At 40.3% G+C, this 20,891-nt stretch overlaps 1 protein-coding gene across 1 annotated transcript; it reads left to right on the forward strand.

Annotated features, from left to right (window-relative positions):
- The first annotated feature begins 3,308 nt into the window (after window positions 1-3,308).
- Window positions 3,309-4,211, forward strand: Vmn1r215 (vomeronasal 1 receptor 215). The gene has a single exon (NM_134219.1). It carries the CDS (start codon window positions 3,309-3,311, stop codon window positions 4,209-4,211), a length of 903 nt encoding a protein of 300 aa, NP_598980.1.
- The last annotated feature ends 16,680 nt before the right edge of the window (window positions 4,212-20,891 follow it).

Below are 20,891 nucleotides of genomic sequence, written 5' to 3' on the forward strand. Positions count from 1 at the left end.
TTAATTAAACTCTAAAAAGTCATTAATTTCTTTCTTTATTCCTTCCTTAACCAATGTATCATTGAAGAAGAAGAGTGTTGTTCAGTTTCCACGTGAATGCTGGCTTTCCATTTTTTATGTTGCTATTAAAGATCAGCCTTAGTCCATGGTGGTCTGATAGGATGCATATCACAATTTCAATATTTTTGTATCTGTTCAGGCCTGTTTCATGACAAATGATATGGTCAATTTTGGAGTAGGTACAATGAGGTGCTGAGAAGAAGGTATATCCTTTTGTTTTAGGATAAAATGTTCTGTAGATGTCTGTTAAGTCCATTTGTTTCATAACTTCTGTTAGTTTCACTGTGTCCCTGTTTAGTTTCTGTTTCCACCATCTGTCCTTTGATGAAAGTGGTGTGTTGAAGTCTCCCACTATTATTGTGTGAGGTGCAATGTGTGCTTTGAGCTTTACTAAAGTGTCTTTAATGAATGTGACTGCCCTTGCATTTGGAGCATAGATATTCAGAATTGAGCATTCCTCTTGGAGAATTTTACCTTTGATGAGTATGAAGTGTCCCTCCTTGTGTTTTTTGATAACTTTGGGTTGGAAGTCGATATTATTAGATATTAGAATGGCTACTCCAGTTTGTTTCTTCAGACCATTTGCTTGGAAAATTGTTTTCCAGCCTTGGACTCTGAGGTAGTGTCTGTCTTTTTCCCTGAGATGGGTTTCCCGTAAGCAGCAAAATGTTGGGTCCTTTTTGTGTAGCCAGTCTGTTAGTCTATGTCTTTTTATTGGGGAATTGAGTCCATTGATATTAAGAGATATCAATAAGATATCAATAAGAGATATAGTTCTTCTTGTTTCCACTTGGTTGATTTTGCCCCTGAGTTTCATGATTTCCTCCTGTCTACTCCTCTTGGGTGAATTTGCTTCCTTTTGTTCTAGAGCTTTTAGGTATGTTGTCAAGCTGCTAGTGTATGCTCTCTCTAGAGTCTTTTTTGAGGCACTCAGAGCTATGAGCTTCCCTCTTAGAAATTAAGGAAAAGTAATTGTTGCTTCCTATTATTTTTGTTGTTAGAGTTGGCATTTTGTTCTTGTGGCTCTCTTCTTTAGGTTTGTTGAAGGATTACTTTCTTGCTTTTTCTAGGGCATGGTTTTCATCCTGTATTTTTTTTCTGTTATTATCCTTTGAAGGGCTGGATTCGTGAAAAGATAATGTGTGAATTTGGTTTTGTCGTGGAATACTTTGGTTTCTCCATCTATGGTAATTGAGAGTTTGGCCAGGTATAGTAGCCTGGGCTGGCATTTGTGTTCTCTTAGTGTCTGTATAACATCTGTCCAGGATCTTCTGGCTTTCATAGTCTCTGGTGAAAAGTCTGGTGTAATTCTGATAGGCCTGCTTTTATCTATTACTTGACCTTTTTCCCTTACTGCTTTTAATATTCTATCTTTATTTAGTGCATTTGTTGTTCTGATTATTATGTGTCAGGAAGAATTTCTTTTCTGGTCCAGTCTATTTGGGGTTCTGTAGGCTCCTTGTATGTTCATGGGCATCTCTTTCTTTAGGTTTGGGAAGTTTTCTTCTATAATTTTGTTGAAGATATTTGCTGGCCCTTTAAGTTGAAAATCTTCATTCTCATCTACTCCTATTATCTGTAGGTTTGGTCTTCTCATTATGTCCTGGATTTCCTGGATGTTTTGAGTTAGGATCTTTTTGCATTTTCCATTTTCTTTGATTGTTGTGCCGATGTTCTCTATGGAATCTTCTGCACCTGAGATTCTCTCTTCCATTTCTTGTATTCTGTTGCTGATGCTGGCATCTATGATTCCAGATTTCTTTCCTAGGGTTTTTCTTTTCAGCGTTGCCTCACTTTGGATTTTCTTTATTGTGTCTACTTCCCTTTTTAGGTCTTGGATGGTTTTATTCAATTCCATCACCTGTTTGGTCGTGTTTTCTTGCAATTCTTTAAGGGATTTTTGTGCTTCCTCTTTAAGGTCTTCTACCTGTTTAGCAGTGTTCTCCGATATTTCTTTAAGTGAGTTATTAAAGTCCTTCTTGATGTCCTCTACCATCATCATGAGATATGCTTTTAAGTCCAAGTCTATCATTTGGAGTATGTTAGGGTGCCCAGGAGTGGGTGTGGTGGGAGTGCTGCGTTCTGATGATGGTGAGTGGTCTTGATTTCTGTTAGTAAGATTCTTATGTTTGCCTTTTGCCATGGTAATCTCTGGAGTTAGTTGTTTCTGGTTAGATCTTGTTCCTCAGGTGATTATGTTAGCCTCTATCAACAGACCTGGGAGACTAGCTCTCTCCTGAGTTTCAGTTGTCAGAGCACTCTCTGCAGGCATGCTCTCCTCTTGCAGGGAAGGTGCCCAGATATCTGGAATTGGAACCTGCCTCCTGGCAGGAGATGTGTTCCACTCACCAGTGGTCCTGAGATCCCGTGGAGAGTTCTCTGGGGACTTTTTGGGTGTCCTCAGACTCTGAGTCCAAGGTGCCCTGGTGCTGGTGCTGACTGGAAGGGCTACGTGCCTTTTTTAAGACTCTAAAAGAACACTTTTCCTCATCTTTTGGGGGAGAGAAGTATTCCTAGAAGAGAGAGTAAAAACAGGCTTAATATAACTAAAAAGGAAATCATGATCACTAAAATGGGTAAGTTTCTGCTCATGAAGATTGAGAAGACAATTTTACCACACTTAGTCCCTCATTAAGAGAAGATATCTAGTGTTTCATACACTGACTAAGTCATTAACCTTTGTACAATTTATTGTCAAGGGGCCTGAGAAGATGAGATACCATATCATCTCAGCTGAGAACCTGGTCCACTTGACCAAGCACAACTTTCTGGGAAGCTGCAAGGTTTTTTAAGTTCAACATCATTTGAGTGCTGGTTGCATATGGGACATAGAAGGGGATCAGGATGAAGTACAACACAATCCAGTAGCCCAAGGTCACACTGGGTGACATAAGGGAAAAGGAAGAAGGCCACCAGGCAAGTGCTCAAGTCTGTGTTGGTTTGAAAATGCCAAAGTGATGCCATGCATGAAGCCTTTGTCTGGGAAGAGCATGGTCATATGAACTTGAGGATTGAAAGATCATTGTGATTGGGAGGAAACTATCAGGCTTATGCCCTGATTGCAGTCATCATCATTGCCATGGAAATGGAAGACAAACCAACCAGGAAACAAAGACTGTGACCAGGCATCCTCAAAGAAAGAAACCTGTATTTATTTCACTGACACCATTATTTTCATCAGAATAAACAGAAAATCTTACGTGTGTTTCTCAAAAGATTTTTCCTAGTGTTGTGCTTAAAGTCAGAAGATGAACTGGAATAATATTATCCACACAATAATCTTTCTTTCTCTTACTGGACCTGGAATTGTGGGAAATATGCTAATATTTATAAGGCATATATACATGCCTGCCTTGGGGACTGAGAAGAAACCTGTCGACCTTATTGTAATCCACTTGGCATTTTCTAATATGATTACTATTTGTACAACTGGGATCAAAGATATAGCCACAGTGTTTTATTTCAGAAACTTCTTAGGTGATATTGGCTGTAAAGCTGTGGTTTTTCTGGCAAGGATGGCAAGGGGCCTCTCCATCTGCACTACCTGTCTCCTCAGTGTGGTCCAGGCTATCACCATCAGTCCCAGAACTTCCCTTTGGACAAAGCTTAAACCACAAACAGCATGCCAAATTATTCCCTTTATTCTTGTCTTTTGGATTTTTAATGGTCTCATAAGCTCCAACTTGCTCTCCTACATCAAAGGAGGCAGTAGCTTGAACAGGTCTGTTGCTGCAACATTCATTGGCCACTGTTATATGCTCCAATCAAGACACACCATCAAGTGGATTTTCCTCTCTCTCATGACTCTTCGTGATGTTATTTTTCAGAGTCTCATGGGCTGGAGCAGTGGGTCCATGGCTCTCAATCTGTATAAGCACCACAAGCGTGTCCTCTACCTTTACAGCTCCAGGTTTGCGAACAACTCCCCTCCAGAAATCAGAGCTACATGGAGTGTTCTCATTCTTATGACCTGTTTTCTTTTATTCTACTGGGCAGATTTCATTCTCTCCTTTTACCATGGTTTCACAGTGACACATGAGTCTATTTTACTAAATATTAAAGTGTTTTTAGAACTTGGTTATGTTAGTTTCAGTCCCTATGTTCTTATCAGTAGATATATCCATCCTCCTAATGTCTTCCATGCCCACTAAGAAGTGTAAAAAATACATTCTACATCTATTCTCTATGAGCTAAAGGTGTATACATTGTATGTTGCTTTCCCATAATGAATTGTAGATGTGGGGACCTAATGTTTACTATTCAGTGTAGGTTGAACTTGCAGTCTGTATGCAGCACAGCTGATCTTGAGGTAAAAGCACCCCAAATGTTGGGATTACAATATTCCTCTCTTACCAAACTGTCATTTTCTATAATATCATAATTATCACAATTAAATATTAAATTAATATTAAATATTATGGTAATAAATTTTGTTTTCTTAAGAAGTCTGGCACTGAACAGTCTTAAGACCTGTTGAAGATTTCTAGGGAAGTGGAAAGTGAACTCCTATAATTTTCCTATTCTACCATCCCTGTCATGTGACTTTGCCCTTTCATTTGCACTAGGGAAATGCTGGAGGTAATGCTTCTGTCAGAAATTACTATTGCTTTTTTTTTCCAAAGGCAGAGCATGTAAAACAACAGGTTAGGTGGAGATGAGGAAATGCCCCTCATCTGAGGTGAGCTAATAAGGCAGAGTGAAGATGACAGTGAGACTAGCAAGTTCACCACAACACAGCAGACTTGGTCATCAACTGTGTGACATTGCTAGATTCCAGAATGGAAAATAACATGTCAATGATACAACCCAACTGTAACTGTGTTAGAACTTATAGTGCTAGTACAAGAAGCTCTGGAAAATGACCTCTCAGAAATTATGATTTTGGGTTCTGTTTACACTCATGCTGTAGCCCAAGGCTCACTGGCTCATTGGTGGGTTAAAACCTTGATCATAGATTATAAACACTGGGCTTTCCACTCCCAGTGACATAATATGGCCTCCACTGAACAACCAGTGTTTGTTAGGTTCCCTTTCCCACATGCAAACCTGCCGCAGACCCTCTGGGTCCCTGTGTCTGTGTGGAATGGGTCTCTCGGGCAGGTGGACAAAGCATAGGATTAATTGACAAACAGACGCACACAGGAGAGGTGTTGAATCTGAATGTATTGTCAGGTCGAGCATCGGACTTTTTTATAGTACAGAGAATACCAGGGATTGCAAGTCACATCAGGCAAGGTACATTAAAGTTTTCCAGATACAAGGGAATGACTACGAAAGGAATTTCAGGAACCAGATAAATGTTTACAATAGAGATTAGCAGTCCTGCCTAGGATCAGCCTAGTGACAGGAAAGAATTTCACACTTTAGTGTTAATAGCACCAGGGGGTTTTTACTCTTGGCAGCCTCAAGAATAATGTAGAGAACTCCTAAGCCTGATAAACAGCTTCAATGAAGTAGCTGGATATAAAATTAACTCAAACAAGTCAATGGCCTTTCTGTACACAAAGGATAAACAGGCTGAGAAAGAAATTAGGGAAACAACACCCTTCTCAATAGTCACAAATAATATAAAATACCTTGGCGTGACTCTAACTAAGGAAGTGAAAGATCTGTATGATAAGAACTTCAAGTCTCTAAAGAAAGAAATTAAAGAAGATCTCAGAAGATGGAAAGATCTCCCATGCTCATGGATTGGCAGAATCAACATTGTAAAAATGGCTATCTTGCCAAAAGCAATCTACAGATTCAATGCAATCCCCATCAAAATTCCAACTCAATTCTTCAACGAATTAGAAAGGGCAATCGGCAGATTCATCTGGAATAACAAAAAACTAGGATAGCAAAAACTCTTCTCAAGGATAAAAGAACCTCTGGTGGAATCACCATGCCAGACCTAAAACTGTACTACAGAGCAATTGTGATAAAAACTGCATGGTACTGGTATAGTGACAGACAAGTAGACCAATGGAACAGAATTGAAGACCCAGAGATGAACCCACACACCTATGGTCACTTGATCTTTGACAAGGGAGCTAAAACCATCCAGTGGAAAAAAGACAGCATTTTCAACAAATGGTGCTGGCACAACTGGCTGTTATCATGTAGAAGAATGCGAATTGATCCATTTCTATCTCCTTGTACTAAGGTTAAATCTAAGTGGATTAAGGAACTCCACATAAAACCAGAGACACTGAAACTTATAGAGGAGAAAGTAGGGAAAAGCCTCGAAGACATAGGTACAGAAGAAAAATTCCTGAATAGAACAGCAATGGCTTGTGCTGTAAGATCGAGAATCGATAAATGGGACCTCATAAAATTGCAAAGCATCTGCAAAGCAAAAGACACCGTCAATAAGACGAAAAGGCCACCAACAGATTGGGAAATGATCTTTACCTATCCCAAATCAGATAGGGGACTAATATCCAATATATATAAAGAACTCAAGAAGGTGGACTCCAGAAAATCAAATAACCCCATTAAAAAATGGGGCTCAGAGCTGAACAAAGAATTCTCACCTGAAGAATATCGAATGGCTGAGAAGTACCTGAAAAAATGTTCAACATCCTTAATCATCAGGGAAATGCAAATCAAAACAACCCTGAGATTCCACTTCACTCCAGTCAGAATGGCTAAGATCAAAAACTCAGGTGACAGCAGATGCTGGGGAGGATGTGGAGAAAGAGGAACTCTCCTCCATTGTTGGTGGGATTGCCAGCTTGTATAACCACTCTGGAAATCAGTCTGGCGGTTCCTCAGAAAATTGGACATAGTACTACCGGAGGATCCCGCAATACCTCTCCTGGGCATATATCCAGAAAATGTCCCAACCGGTAAGAAGGACACATGCTCCACTATGTTCATAGCAGTCTTATTTATAATAGCCAGAAGCTGGAAAGAACCCAGATGCCCCTCAACAGAGGAATGGATACAGAAAATGTGGTACATTTACGCAATGGAATACTACTCATCTATTTAAAAAATGAATTTATGAAATTCCTAGGCAAATGGATGGACCTGGAGGGCATCATCCTGAGTGAGGTAACCCAATCACAAAGGAACTCACACAATATGTACTCACTGATAAGTGGATATTAGCCCCGAAACTTAGGATACCCAAGATATAAGATACAACTTGCTAAACGCATGAAATTCAAGAAGAATGAAGACCAAAGTGTGGACACTTTACCCCTTCCTAGAAATGGGAACAAAACACCCATGGAAGGAGTTACAGAGACAAAATTTGGAGCTGTGACAAAAAGATGGACCATCTAGTGATTGCCATATGCAGGGATCTATCCCATAATCAGTCTCCAAACGCTGACACCATTGCACACACTAGCAAAATTTTGCTGAAAGGACGCAGATATAGCTCTCTCTTGTGAGACTATGCCGGGGCCTAGCAAACACAGAAGTGGATGATCACAGTCAGCTATTGGATGGATCACACGGCCCCCAATGGAGGAGCTAGAGATATTACCCAAGGAGCTAAAGGGAACTGCAACCCTATAGGTGGAACAACAATATGAACTAACCAGTACCCCGGAGCTCTTGTCTCTAGCTGCATATGCATCAAAAGATGGCCTAGTCGGCCATCACTGCAAAGAGAGGCCCATTGGACTTGCCAACTTTAGATGCCCCAGTACAGGGGAACGCCAGGGCCAAAAAGGGGGAGTGGGTGGGTAGGGGATTTGGGGTGTGTGGATATGGGGGACCTTTGGGATAGCATTGAAAATGTAAACAAGAAAAATACCTAATAAAAAAATTTTAAAAAAAAGAATAATGTAGGGTCACGGACCCCTAAATTCCTAGGCCTTGCTAATTCTTATCTTGTCTGGAGAATCTCCATTTGTCAGGAGAGTATATCAACTTGCTATAGGTATGGAATGTAGCCTGTACTAAAGATTTCTATCTCAGTGAGATTCCCAGGCTCTTTCTGCAGACCATGAGTCATTGGCCCCATCTTATTGTAATGTTTAATTAGTTACTGAATAAGTTAAACTTCCTTGCTGCTTTATGGGATCTTGGAACAGTGGGTTTAGCTATGTCAGAATTCATTCTTAAAAGGCACTTATAATAGGTTAAGATTAATAGAGAGCACGTGGATCCATACACTAGACTAACGTGGGAATGGAAAATTAATTTATGGGTTAGAGAGGACGCCAGACTCCAGGAGGGAGTTTCTGTGAAACTCTTTTCCTCATGGGCAGCTTCCAAGCCTCTGCCTGTCAAGCTGACTCGACTGGAGAGCGTGGCACATACCTGACCCAATCTTCTCTGATGCTGTGCAGACATACCTTGATGAACTAAGGATAAGGAGACCAAGGTTGTGAGGGTAAAGAAGGGATATGCTTGCTGGAACCCTCAGCATGTCCATAAGAAGAGGAAGGACATTGGGAGCTTTGTGACTTCCACAGTCTCAAGCCCAGGAGGACCCCCAAGAGACCAGAAATCATCCTGATCCCAGTTCCTCAAGACAGTGCACTGGAGTTATCCCAAGGATGACTCTATTGCCAGGAAACTAGAGAAGCAAATAAAGAAAGAGCAAAATACTGTTGGCCACATGTATATTCCCCTCTATGTGCTTCCATGGTTACCATGTCAGGGAAACACCTCAGCACTTCCTATTTGTCATGGGCTCTCCCAGGATCATGAGACCAACAGGGAAAGAGGTATCAGAACTTAACTGTCCTGCCAGGACATCATATATTCTAAAGAGAAACAGATACCACCCACTTTTCACTATTAGAGTACTGTTACAATAATCCCAAAGAATGAATACTGTCCGGGAGTCAGTCCCACCCCTAAGAAGGAAAAAGCCTGAAGCTCTGTCACTGTCAGATGACAAACTTGCCTCTCCGCAGAGGCTTCATACAACTGTAATGACATTGTACCTTGTCTGGATTTTCTTTCTATTATAAAATTTTGACACTGATACAGAGAAGAGGAGGAGGAAGGAGGAGTCTTTCTCTCCTGGGTTTAGCCAAACAATAGATAAATCCATTTGCTTTGTCAGTTTGTTTCTTAACTTCCTTAATGAGCCAATGGAATTATGATTTCTTTGTATAAATTCCATTGTTGAGTGTTTTGAATATACATACACATCTTGTGAGTGGGTGGGCCCAATTCTCTACGGGGTTGTGTACATGTGCATTTGTGCTCACCTGCAGGCCTGAAACTGATGTTGATGACAGGAATTCACCATCATGTTCCACTTTATTGAGTCCAGGATCTTTCAGTCAAACACAGAGCACACAAATTGGCTAATCTCACTACCAAGTTCTTCTAGGGAGAGCCTGACCCTGGTTTCTGGAACTAGAATTGCAGGCAACAGCATTTAAGTAGGTGGCACACATTTGCAAGGAAAGCACTTTAACCACTAAGCCATCTCCCCAGCCAGGGTTTATGACTTTTCAGTGCCTCCATGTAACAAGGGAATATCCTTTATCTAAATATCCTTTAGCTTGCTGACCAGAGAGAACTTAACACCCTCTATACTACAATATAAAGGTGATAATTGTTTGGCATTGCTTGCTTCCAGCATGCTAAAGAATTCAGTAAGAATAAACACAATGAGGTGATTCCCCACACACTGAAGACCTGAGAGTTTGTTTACTAAATACTTGGATGCATGTTACTGTAGCTGCCATGCAGCATAAGCAAGACCCAGAAGGTGTATTCTCCAGACTTTCCCAGTGAGAACTTCGTCAGACAGCTACATCAAGGTTATAACCCAGAATAGAATCCAGGAGGGTCATGAAGGCTGAGAAAATCCACTTATTGAAAAAAAAAAGTAACCCTTGGTGACATGTTCTTATGAAGCATGTCCTGTAACTGAAGCAAAGTTTGATGGTAAGCAAAGTGATAAGGATAGGATAATATGGCTTTAAGGTGCCCAGTGTGAAGAATGTCTTCTGGCTTGGATGACAGACATGAACGAGGACGTCATGAAGCAGAGCTATAAAACAAACATTAAACAGGAGAACAGCAACAGACATCCCCCAGCCCAGTGCAATGTGAAGAAGGGATTACACTGAGATGAGGGCAGAAGAGATCAAGGCTGATGAGGAGCAGCATCTAAGGGATAAAGATGCTTCTAACAATCAGGACAAATGGTGCTAAACAAACTGGTATCCACATGGAGAAGAACCAAGCTATGTCTGTATATCTTGCTCTTCATGAATATAGACTCTCAGTGGCCAAAAGGCCTTAATGTGAGACAAGGACATGGTCTGACATGGAAAATTTAAAGAACATCTCAGGAAATGCAGACCACAGGATTGGGATGAAACAGAGATTTTGGCACTTTCTAAAAGCACATCCTCTAAAAGGATGAAGCAGTCAGGGGCACAGCCTGCCAATATTTTTCCATTCTGTAATCTGCTTTTCACTCTATTCTCTCATTCTCTCATTCTCTCTCTCTCTCTCTCTCTCTCTCTCTCTCTCTCTCTCTCTCTCTCCTCTCTCTCCTCTCTCCTCTCTCCTCTCTCCTCTCTCCTCTCTCTCTCTCTCTCTCTCTCTCTTTCTGTGTGTTTGTGTGTGTATGTGTGTGTGTGTTATAAAAGGTTTTTAAACTCCCTGAAGTCCCATTTATCAATTGTCTTGTTTCCTGTGTCTCTTTTCCTGAGCAACTAAGGAGTCCTATTGAGAACAGGTTTGCCTATGTTTATATCTTGAAGGTCTTTTCCCTCCATTTCCTCCAACAGTTTGTAGCTCCTTGTCTCACATTAAGGCCTTTCGCCCACTAAGAGTCTATATTCGTGAAGAGCAAGGCATAGAGACATAGCTTGGTTCTTTTCCAAGAAGAACGAGATATCCAGTTTGTACAGCACCATTTGTCCTCATCTACAGACCAAGCATGCCAGACAAACAACCTGCCACATAAGACATGCCCACAGTTGTAATAAAGGCATGACTGATATGGAGGCAATGGACACTTTCTTGTTGGATTTAAAACCAACACAAAGGGACAGAATTCACATCTGATCCCATAAACCTGGTCAGAAGCCTATATCAGAGATGGGATGTTAAAAGACTGAATGAAGAGGCTATAGCTTTCTCTTGCAAAATGGACATGATGTGTACATCAAATTATAAAATAAATTCTAAAAACTTATATCTATGCCCATTGATTAGAATTGATATATGTTATATTTTAGTCACAGAATATTCTTTGCAGTGGGCAGTAGTTGCTGCAAAACTTTATAACTAGAGAAACTGGATATAGACAGATTTATAATTATCATCATTGGTCAATAATATTTCCTCTGTCTTTCGTTGAAGTTGACCATGGTGTAATGAGAATAATTTAAAATAAATTCCACTTCAGTTTAAGATTTTTATTTTGTATACCTTGTAATTAAGGACTTTCATTTTATATAATAACAACTTATTTTATTAAGGTTAATAGAGTACTATTAGTTTCTGACATAATTTTCAATAATCCTTTAAGTATAAGGAGAGACATGAGGGTCAGTAAGATGGCTCTAGTAGTAAGGACACCTGTTGCCAAGCCTGAGGACCTGAGCTTAATCCCTGGGACCCACATAGTAGAACAAGAGCTGACTCCTGGAAACTATCCTTTAACCTTCACATACAACTAGACATGTGGTCACACTCACAGACAAATATGACATAAATAAAACTACACAGAACAGGTATGTTCTCCTGAGTACACCAAAGCTCAGGAGAAGGTATAAGTTCATCTAGAAGGGTACCAGGCAAACTTGAACCCTACTGGAAATCCCTCGCAGTATCTCTCCTTCAGTCTCTGGGCTGAGTTTCATGGGTACATTGTCATAAGAGTAATATGAACATTGTTTAATTACCTCTAACTTCCTTCCATGGATAATGTCACCTTCCAGTCAATGACATTACCATGTGCCCTTCTCTAAAGTATTGCTGGAAGGACTGGAGAGGTGAGTCAGGAGTAAAGTGAACTTGTAACTCTTGCAGAGGACCCTGCCTTTTCATTTCTATCCTCATCTCTACTCCTACATTTATTTACATTTGTTTGCATCTAGGATAGGCAGGGCTTCCTCGGCACCTGAATGAAAAATATATGGAAGGACACACAAGTTTTAGAAGTGTTGTTGAAGTTTTATTATAAGTAAGGATTGTTTTTAGAATAAGACCAGAGTTGGAAAGGCATGTTATTTCAAGTCCCATATGAGATTTAATGTATTCAATGTTAAAAATAAACAGTTGTTTTTAGCAAAGACTTTCAATACCTATAGACACAAGTAGACAAGGAATGCTAAACTTGCCCTTATGCATATCTGGGATTTGCTCAGAAAGCAGAATCCCAAGGTGCTAAGCCACACTGATTTTGCTAATATCTAATGAGGGATTTGAGAAGGAAAAGCAAGGCCTCTGTGTCAGAAGCTGGTCCCCAGGCAGGACACACATTGGAACTTTGAGACAGTGAAAACAAGATGCAGGAAAATCAGCACACACACACTTGGTTAGTTGTTCATTTTCTCGCCTCAATTCCTTCCTCTCAAAATAATTAAACAGTAATTAAGCTGGAAATAACTTCTGAGCAAAACACATGTCGTAACTGTGGGATAGAGAGAAGCTATCCTTCAGGGACTGAGGCCTTGCAGTGGCCTGCCTTCCTCCGACACTGTAAAAACATGAAACTTGAAGTTTGAAATACCTGATGGCAGTCAAGAGCCCCACAGATCCAGACATTACAAACATGACCTGGCAAGTGTCACCTTCCCAGAAGTGCCCCAGAGCCTGAGTGCACCACAAAGGTCCAGGTGAGCACATGAAGGTAAGAACTTCATCTCCTCAGCTGTACCATGAAAAGTTTTATTAAAGTTGATGTCTCTCACTGACAAAATCAGGGAGTAATTGAGAGGCTCTCTGAGCATTGTGTCCTCAACTTTCCTTCTAACCCTGATCCCTGGGTCCAGAAAAATAAAGGAGATGAGTTCCTAGAGATACAGAAATGAGACAGAAATGCTGAGGCATTACTCTCCATCTTCTGGCTGGAATCAGAACAGAAGTTGAGAGGGGGAGGGATTTTTATCTTAGGTTACCTTCTTATGCTTTTAAGGAATCAGTAAGATAGAGAAAATTTTCAGATGTCTATCAATAAATTGAGACATTAATTAAACAATCCTGCAACATCAGCAGTGGAAAGACTGAGGCCATAACTGTTTTTCAAGGGTTTATATAGGGAGACTCTGTCTCAAAATGAACATGACAAAAAGAAAACAAAACAAAACCAAAATTGGTGTTTAGTTCCAGGATTGACAGCACTGTGACTTCAACAGTGTCACATGTATTTATAAAGTTTATACTTTTCACTTTTGCACATTTCCAGTCTTCAAATATTGGTGCATGTTTTCTTTTACAATAACTTTATAACTCCCAATGTGAAGGTTTTCCTTCTGTATCCATCCTTGAAATCTATCCATTCTATTACATGACATCCTACACACTCATCTCAACTATACACATTGTATGTATTGCTGGAATGGAGAACTGTAAACCACTAAGAGCTGCAGTTACCATTATAGTCTTGAGAATTCCTGCTGTAAGGATCCAGGCTGTGACCTAGTACATCCTGAAGCAGTTTATCCTAACTTTATGCCAGCACTAAGTAGTAACAGGCAGTAATCATTTTGATTTGTTAGCTTGCTTGCTTCATTTTTAGAAAATCAGGGTGGATGATTGTATCCTACCTCAGCTTCCTAAAGGTTAGACCCAAATAAGAATCATCCAACTATTTAAACAGAAGTGCATCCTGTCTTTTAATTTCCTATAGCAGTTCCCAAGATAATGTGAAAGATGAGTCACCTCTCCCTCCTATGTCAGTTGACTTCAGTTGAAGGAATAACATATTCAAATATCAGATCTTCTCTCAAGTATGATTTGAAGTTTGGAAAAGGGAAGAGAGGACTAGAAAAGTAGGAATCCCTAGGAAAGCAAGCATTAAACAAACAGAACAATGTTAATAATTTCCATCAGAATCTGGAGTGAATTGATAGCAGGGTTTTTACAGAATCCAATCACTGAGTGAACAATTAATTTTTATGCTAAATATGTTAATGAATGCTGATATGCTTAATATTAATATATGTAGCATATTTCATTATGTGCAGATATTTAGGATGGTATTGTGATTTCTAGAAAGCACTGAAACAGGAAATAATCATTTCTTGGTCAGAGGAACAGTTGAAAGGCAATGACTGATATTTCCAGAGTGAGGAGGCCACCTGGACCCAAAACTGTAAACAAAGCTAAGGTCATATAAGAAATACATATTTAAATAATCCTGTGAGCTTAGCAGTAAGGAGAGCAGGGAACAGATGCACTCTAAGTATTCAGAACACACAAAACCATGGAGCCACTGAAGCATCTGGACTCCTCTTATTTTAGAAACAATGTCCAAAGCTTACCATAAATCCTTAAGAAATGAGAGTGGCGCTCCTGAACATGAAGGATAACATCCTGCAGAGGTCTAAGTTCTAGATGCACCTGGGACAGATGGAGAACAAAGCAGCCAGCCTGACAAATAAACAGGTTAGAAGAAAAACAGGCTCAGAGTCAAGAAAACAAGTGCTGTTCAAATGGCCCCACAGAGGCAAATGCCAGGATGACCCCCTAGATGTTGGAATCCCTGTTCACAGCAATAAGGTCTAAGTTACTGTGTTGCCTGCAACTGGCACTGAACACTCATAACTCAAATTTTCATTCATTTCATAGCAGCACATAACATCTGATTAGGCCAATTCTCTTAACCTTGTCCTCTGGTCCAGTGCTGCTCCTTGCTCCCTTAGCTGTCCTGTGGTCACTGGAGTCACAGATGCCCTGAAGTCATCCATGAGGATCACAACTCTATGCTACCCCCTCTCCTAGGAAGCACTACAGTGTTGCCTCTGATTCCGACCAGCAGAAAGGAATGACGACACTATGTTCTTCTCAAAGCAGTTTATTCAGGAACCTGTCAACATGCATGCAGGAATCTCTCTCCAGAAATCAATCTCTCTAGTAATCCTTTTCTCTCCCAATCGCAATCCCTTATATAACCCTTCAACCATGCCCCATCAGCTCAGTCCACGTAACAGCAATCCATTGGCCAGAATCATCACTCTTCATATGGTCCGATCTTGCATCATGGTGCACCTGCGCAGTTCTCACGATGGTCGTGGCTTATTTTCAGGTGTATGAGGAAGTCAGGTGCAAGTCATAAGACTTGGCTGTAGTCCCGGGCAACATCTTGGGACTGCTGCCACACCCGTTCCGCATACCACAGGGTTCTGCTAGACATCCATCCACCCTGGCTGCAACCAGGGGTAGTATGAATTCTTCAGCATATTTTTCATGATTCTGACTTAATTGCAGGGTCCTAGCTAGAAAAGTTAATTAATCTGACTTGACACTCAGGAGTATGTTTAAAAAATAACTACTGAAAATTTATATAAAGTGAAATCACAGAATGATCAGTATAAAAATTTAAACATTAAGATGTAGAAATTGAAAGTATAAAGCTCTTGCACGCGCTCAACTGGCCAGGAAGAACGATGCTGCAACAGGATCCTTCTGCACACGTTTATTCAGTCCTGTTTCTTCTTGTTTATATCTCCCTTGTTTATATTTCCCTTGTTTATATCTCCCTTGTTTATATCTCCCCCGAACCCTGGGCCTCTCACTCTTTTATACTCTCAGTTCCCATCCACGCACAGCAGCCACACCACCTCACCAGGCACGCAGCTTCAGCTAATCAGGGCAGCAGGGGCATATCTCCATCAAAATGGATTCACCGGTATCCTGGTACACCTGCACAGCTCTCAAGATGTTTGTGGCTTATATGAGGAAGTCAGGTGCAAGTCATACGACTTAGCTGCAGTCCCTGGCGCCTTTGGGACTGCCGCCACACCGGCTGCTCACATAAAGCTTCGTTACAAAATGCAAATCTAGAAATTGTTACATCTGATCAAAATGAAAATAAGAAAGAAGCCTGAAAGTTTGGGAATTGGATGGCCAATGTGATAAAATACAGTAGGAAACAGAGAGGGAAAGTTTGGTTGGAAAAATCTGGAGTGCAAGCCGGACATGGTGGCGCACGCCTTTAATCCCAACACTCGGGAGGCAGAGGCCAGTGGATTTCTGCCTTCGAGGTCAGCCTGGTCTACAAAGTGAGTTCCAGGACAGCCAGGGCTATACAGAAAAATCCTGTCTCGAAAAAAAAAAAAAATCTGGAGTGCAATCCACCTATTCTGACAGTTAACAAGAGGAGTGTAGAGTCTAGAAGATAGCATCACATGACCTGTGAGTGACTGGAGTTAGAGGAATTATACTGAACTAAAATACTCGTTGCTTTGAATTGAACCTGAGTCCTCTGGAAGACAGGCATGTGCTCTTAACTATTGAGACATCTCTCCAGCACCAAGAAAATGGTCTTAATTATATTTCTTAAAACTGATTTTTTGGCTTCTCGGACACAGTCCTATGGGCCTACAGACCTACATCCACAGCCAGGAAGTAGAGCTTATCTTCAATCCTCTGTGCACCTTCACCACCAGAGAAGTGCTTCCTCCGGGGAGTGCTCTGACCACTGGACACAAGGGAGATCACCATTTTCTCTCCAGTGTCTCTCTAAGGTGGGTCCACTTAGGATAGCATGGGCCTCAAAAGCAACAGAGCTTCTGGTATGCAGTCCTATAGCCCTACATCTGCAGTCAGGAGTTGGGGCAGCCCTCTGTGCACTGGTCTTTCCAGGAGAGACCTGGTCTCACAGGAGTGCCGACAGAGGCTTTCAGACTCACAGAAGGAAAAAGCACCAGCAAAGGACAGCTAGAACATCTAACACCAGAGATTACCAGATGACAAAAGGCAAACATAAGACTCTTACCAATAGAAACCAAGACTACTTGGCATCATCAGAACCCAGTACTCCCACCACAGCAAGTCCTGGATACCCCCACCATACCAGAAAAGCAAGATTCAGATGAAAAATAATATCTCATGATGCTGATAGAGGATTTTCAGAAGGACATTAATAGCTCCCTTAAAGAAATACAGGAGAACAGAGCTAAACATGTAGAAGTACTTAAAGGGGAAACACAAAAACCCCTTAAAGAATTACAGGAGAACACAGGTAAACAGGTGAAGGATTCGAAAAAAAAACATCCAGGATCTAAAAATGGAAGTAGAAACAATAAAGAAATCAGAAAGGGTCACCATCCCTGACCTCAAGTTGTACTACAGAGCAATTGTAATAAAAAATAGTACATGGTACTGGTACAGTGACAGACAGGTAGATCAATGGAATAGAATTGAACACCCAGAAAAGAACCCACACACCTATGGTCATTTGATCTTTGACAAGGGAGCTAAAACCATCCAGTGAATAAAAGACAGCATTTCCAACAAATGGTGCTGACTCAACTGGAGGTTACCATGTAGAAGAATGCGAATTGATCCATTCTTATCTCCTTGTACAAATCTCAAGTCTAAGTGGATGGAGAAACTCCACATAAAACCAGAGACACTATAACTTTTTTTGAGACACTAAAACTTATAGAGGAGAAAGTGGGGAAGAACCTTGAAGATATGGGCACAGGGAAAAATTTCCTGAACAGAACAGAAATGCCTTGCACTGTAAGATCACGAATTGACAAATGAGATCTCATAAAATTGCAAAGCTTCTATAAGGCAAAGGACACTGTCATAGACAAAACGGCAACCAACAGATTGGGAAAAGATCTTTACCAATTCTAAATCCGATAGGGGGCCAATATCCAATAAATATAAAGAACTCAAGAAGTTGGACTCCAGACAACCAAATAACCCTATTAAACATGGGGTACAGAGCTAAACAAAGAATTCTCAACTGAGGAATTCCGAATGGCTGAGAAGCACCTGAAAAAATACTCAACATCCTTAATCATCAGGAAAATGCAAAACAAATCAACCCTGAGATTCCACCTTGCAACAGTCAGAATGGCTAATATCAAAACCTCAGGTGACAGCAGATGCTGGCAATGGTGTGGATAGAGAGGAACACTCCTCCATTGTTGGTGGGATTGCAAGCTGGTACAACCACTCTAGAAATCAGTTTGGTGATTCCTCATAAAATTGGGCATAGTACTACTGGAAGATCCAGCAATACAACTCCTGGGCATATACCCAGAAGATTCTCCAACTTGTAATAAGGACACATGCTCCACTATGGTCAGGCAGTCTCATTTATGATAGCCAGAAGATGAAAAGAACCCAGATGTCCCTCAATAGAGGAATGGATGTAGAAAATATGGTATATTACACAATGGTGTATTACGCAGCTATTAAAAACAACGAATTTATGAAATTTTTAGACAAATGGATGTATCTGGAGGATATCATCCTGAGTGAGGTAACCCAATCACAAAAGAACACACATGATATGCACTCACTGATTAGTGGATATTAGCACGGAAGCTCAGAATACCCAAGATGCTCACAGTCATCCATTGCATGGAGCACAGAGTCCCCAATGAAGGAGCTAGAGAAAGTACCCAAGGAGCTGATGGGGTTTGCAGCCCCATAGGAGGAACAACACTATGAACTAACCAGTACCCCTAGAGCTCCCTGGGACTAAACCACCAAACAAAGGAAACACATGGTGGGCCTCATGGCTCTAGTTGCATATGTAGCAGAGGTTGACCTGGTTGGTCATCAATGGGAGGAGAGGGCCTTGGTCCTGTGAAGATTCTATACCACAGTATAGGGGAAATCAATGCCCAGGAAGCAGAAGTTGGTAGGCTGGAGAGTGTGGGGAGGCAGAGCAGATGGGGGATTTTTGGAGGTGAAATCAGGAAAGGTGATAACATTTGAAATGTAAAGAATATATCTAATAAAAAAGAGAAAAAGTAGTCATTTTGAAATTTTTTTATTGTTTGCATTCATTTATGGTATCTGGATAGTTTGCCTGCATTATGCCTGTGTAGCACATCCATGCCTTCTGCCTATACAGGATGAAGGAGAGTATCATATACCCTGTGACTGATTGAAATTAGAGGGATTGTTCTGAACCATAATGTGGTTGCTGTGAGTTGAACCTAGGTCCATGGGAAGAGCAGCTAATTCTCTTAATTATGAAGCCATATCTCCAGCACTAAAAAAAAAAAATGGTCATAATTGTGTTTTTTTAAATTGTTTTTACTACTACAATGACTGGAAACATGCAGAAAAATTGGGTAACATTAAGAATTTCATGGAGATATGGTCACATTACTTTAAGAAATTACATATCTTGTACTTGACATTGTGCTTGCTAAACATTAGTAGCACAAGATACACAATATAATTTCCTTTAATATTTCTATAGTTTTTACATCTATTTTAAAATGTGTGTATAGACATATATTTTGTATGCATGTATGTATATACATATATATATACACACAGGTATACACACACATATATACACACATATATGTGTAGGTATACATGTATACACACACATACATGTACCTGTACGTATGAGAGATCTGATATTAGAGCTCTTAGATGTGAAACAATAACAGCAAATGCCTGCCCCATCTTGAATTTGAAAATCAATTTAATCTCACAAAGACCAATGACCCAGTTATTGACAAGGTTAAAGATATGAGTGATGCCTGAGGAAACTCAAGAAGTGACTGCAGAACTCCTAAAACAATACAGTATCCATGACAAACAGAATCTGAGTGATTTCATTTCAGTCCACAATCAACTTTGTTGAAAGAGATTACTACAAGATTCCAGGTTCACAGATTTCCCTAATCCCACAGCAATACACAGCAGCAAATTGTTCTCTTTAGTGTAATCTACCATAGAGCATCCACACATATAGAACAAACCCAGTCTTCCCTTAGATGTCAGGAATCAAAACTCAGATCTCTTGTTTGAGTGCAACCCAATGTCTCAAAGGTACTCTCTAGGCTACACCTACTAGATAACTTTGTTTCAACAAGAGACTGTTTTAGACATCTCTGGGTGGTTCAGCTTTAATTATTGGACTGTAAATGGAAAAACATGCAGTTTAATGTAATATTGAAGCCTAACATGACATTTAATATTAAAGTATAGAATCAGCTTACGGTTCAAATATAACACAGGAAATGTTAAGGTGGTGGAACAAACACACACAAATTAGAAGAGAAAAGGCACTCCTAGGAGTCATTTTGCTCACCAAAGGGGAAAACAGCAGGGAAAACTGAATCAGTGAGATTGGCCACAAGGAAAGCTGCCTAGCCTGGCAACTTGAATTCCATCCTGGAACCATATTGTAGAAACTCAGAACCAATTCCTAGGAATTGTCCTTCAGCTTCCACATGCACACCATGGCAAATGTTTATGCCCAGACATATACATATACATGCATATAAAATGAGTGAAATTTTAAAGATATATCAGAGACATAATAAAAGTTGAAACACCACTAATGTTTGATATATTAAAACACTTGAAGCAACACGCTCCTGGATTGTTAGTGTATGTGACATGGGTAATACACAAATATTTCCAAGTGTCTGTACATAAGATATGGGTAAGATGCATTGATTTAGCCCCTTGTAATTTGGAATTACAGGATGGAAATATAACAAAATAAAATAAAAAAGGAAGGAATAAGTTAGAATACAGTTTAGGTTCTATCCAGCAATGCTACGAATTTGTAGGATAAACACGGATTCAAGTGATAAGATTTTCCAAATTCAGAGTTCTAAATATGTGGATATAGAATTTAAATATTTGTCATGGTCCTGATCAGGTATTTAATATGGGAAAGACAGCATGTTTGTTTGTTTGTTTGTTTGTTTTTCTTGCAGGATGTTGAGCAAACGTGCTAGTTGCCA

This window comes from Mus musculus, chromosome 13, assembly GCF_000001635.26.
Source record: "Mus musculus strain C57BL/6J chromosome 13, GRCm38.p6 C57BL/6J".
Lineage (NCBI taxonomy): Eukaryota > Metazoa > Chordata > Mammalia > Rodentia > Muridae > Mus > Mus musculus.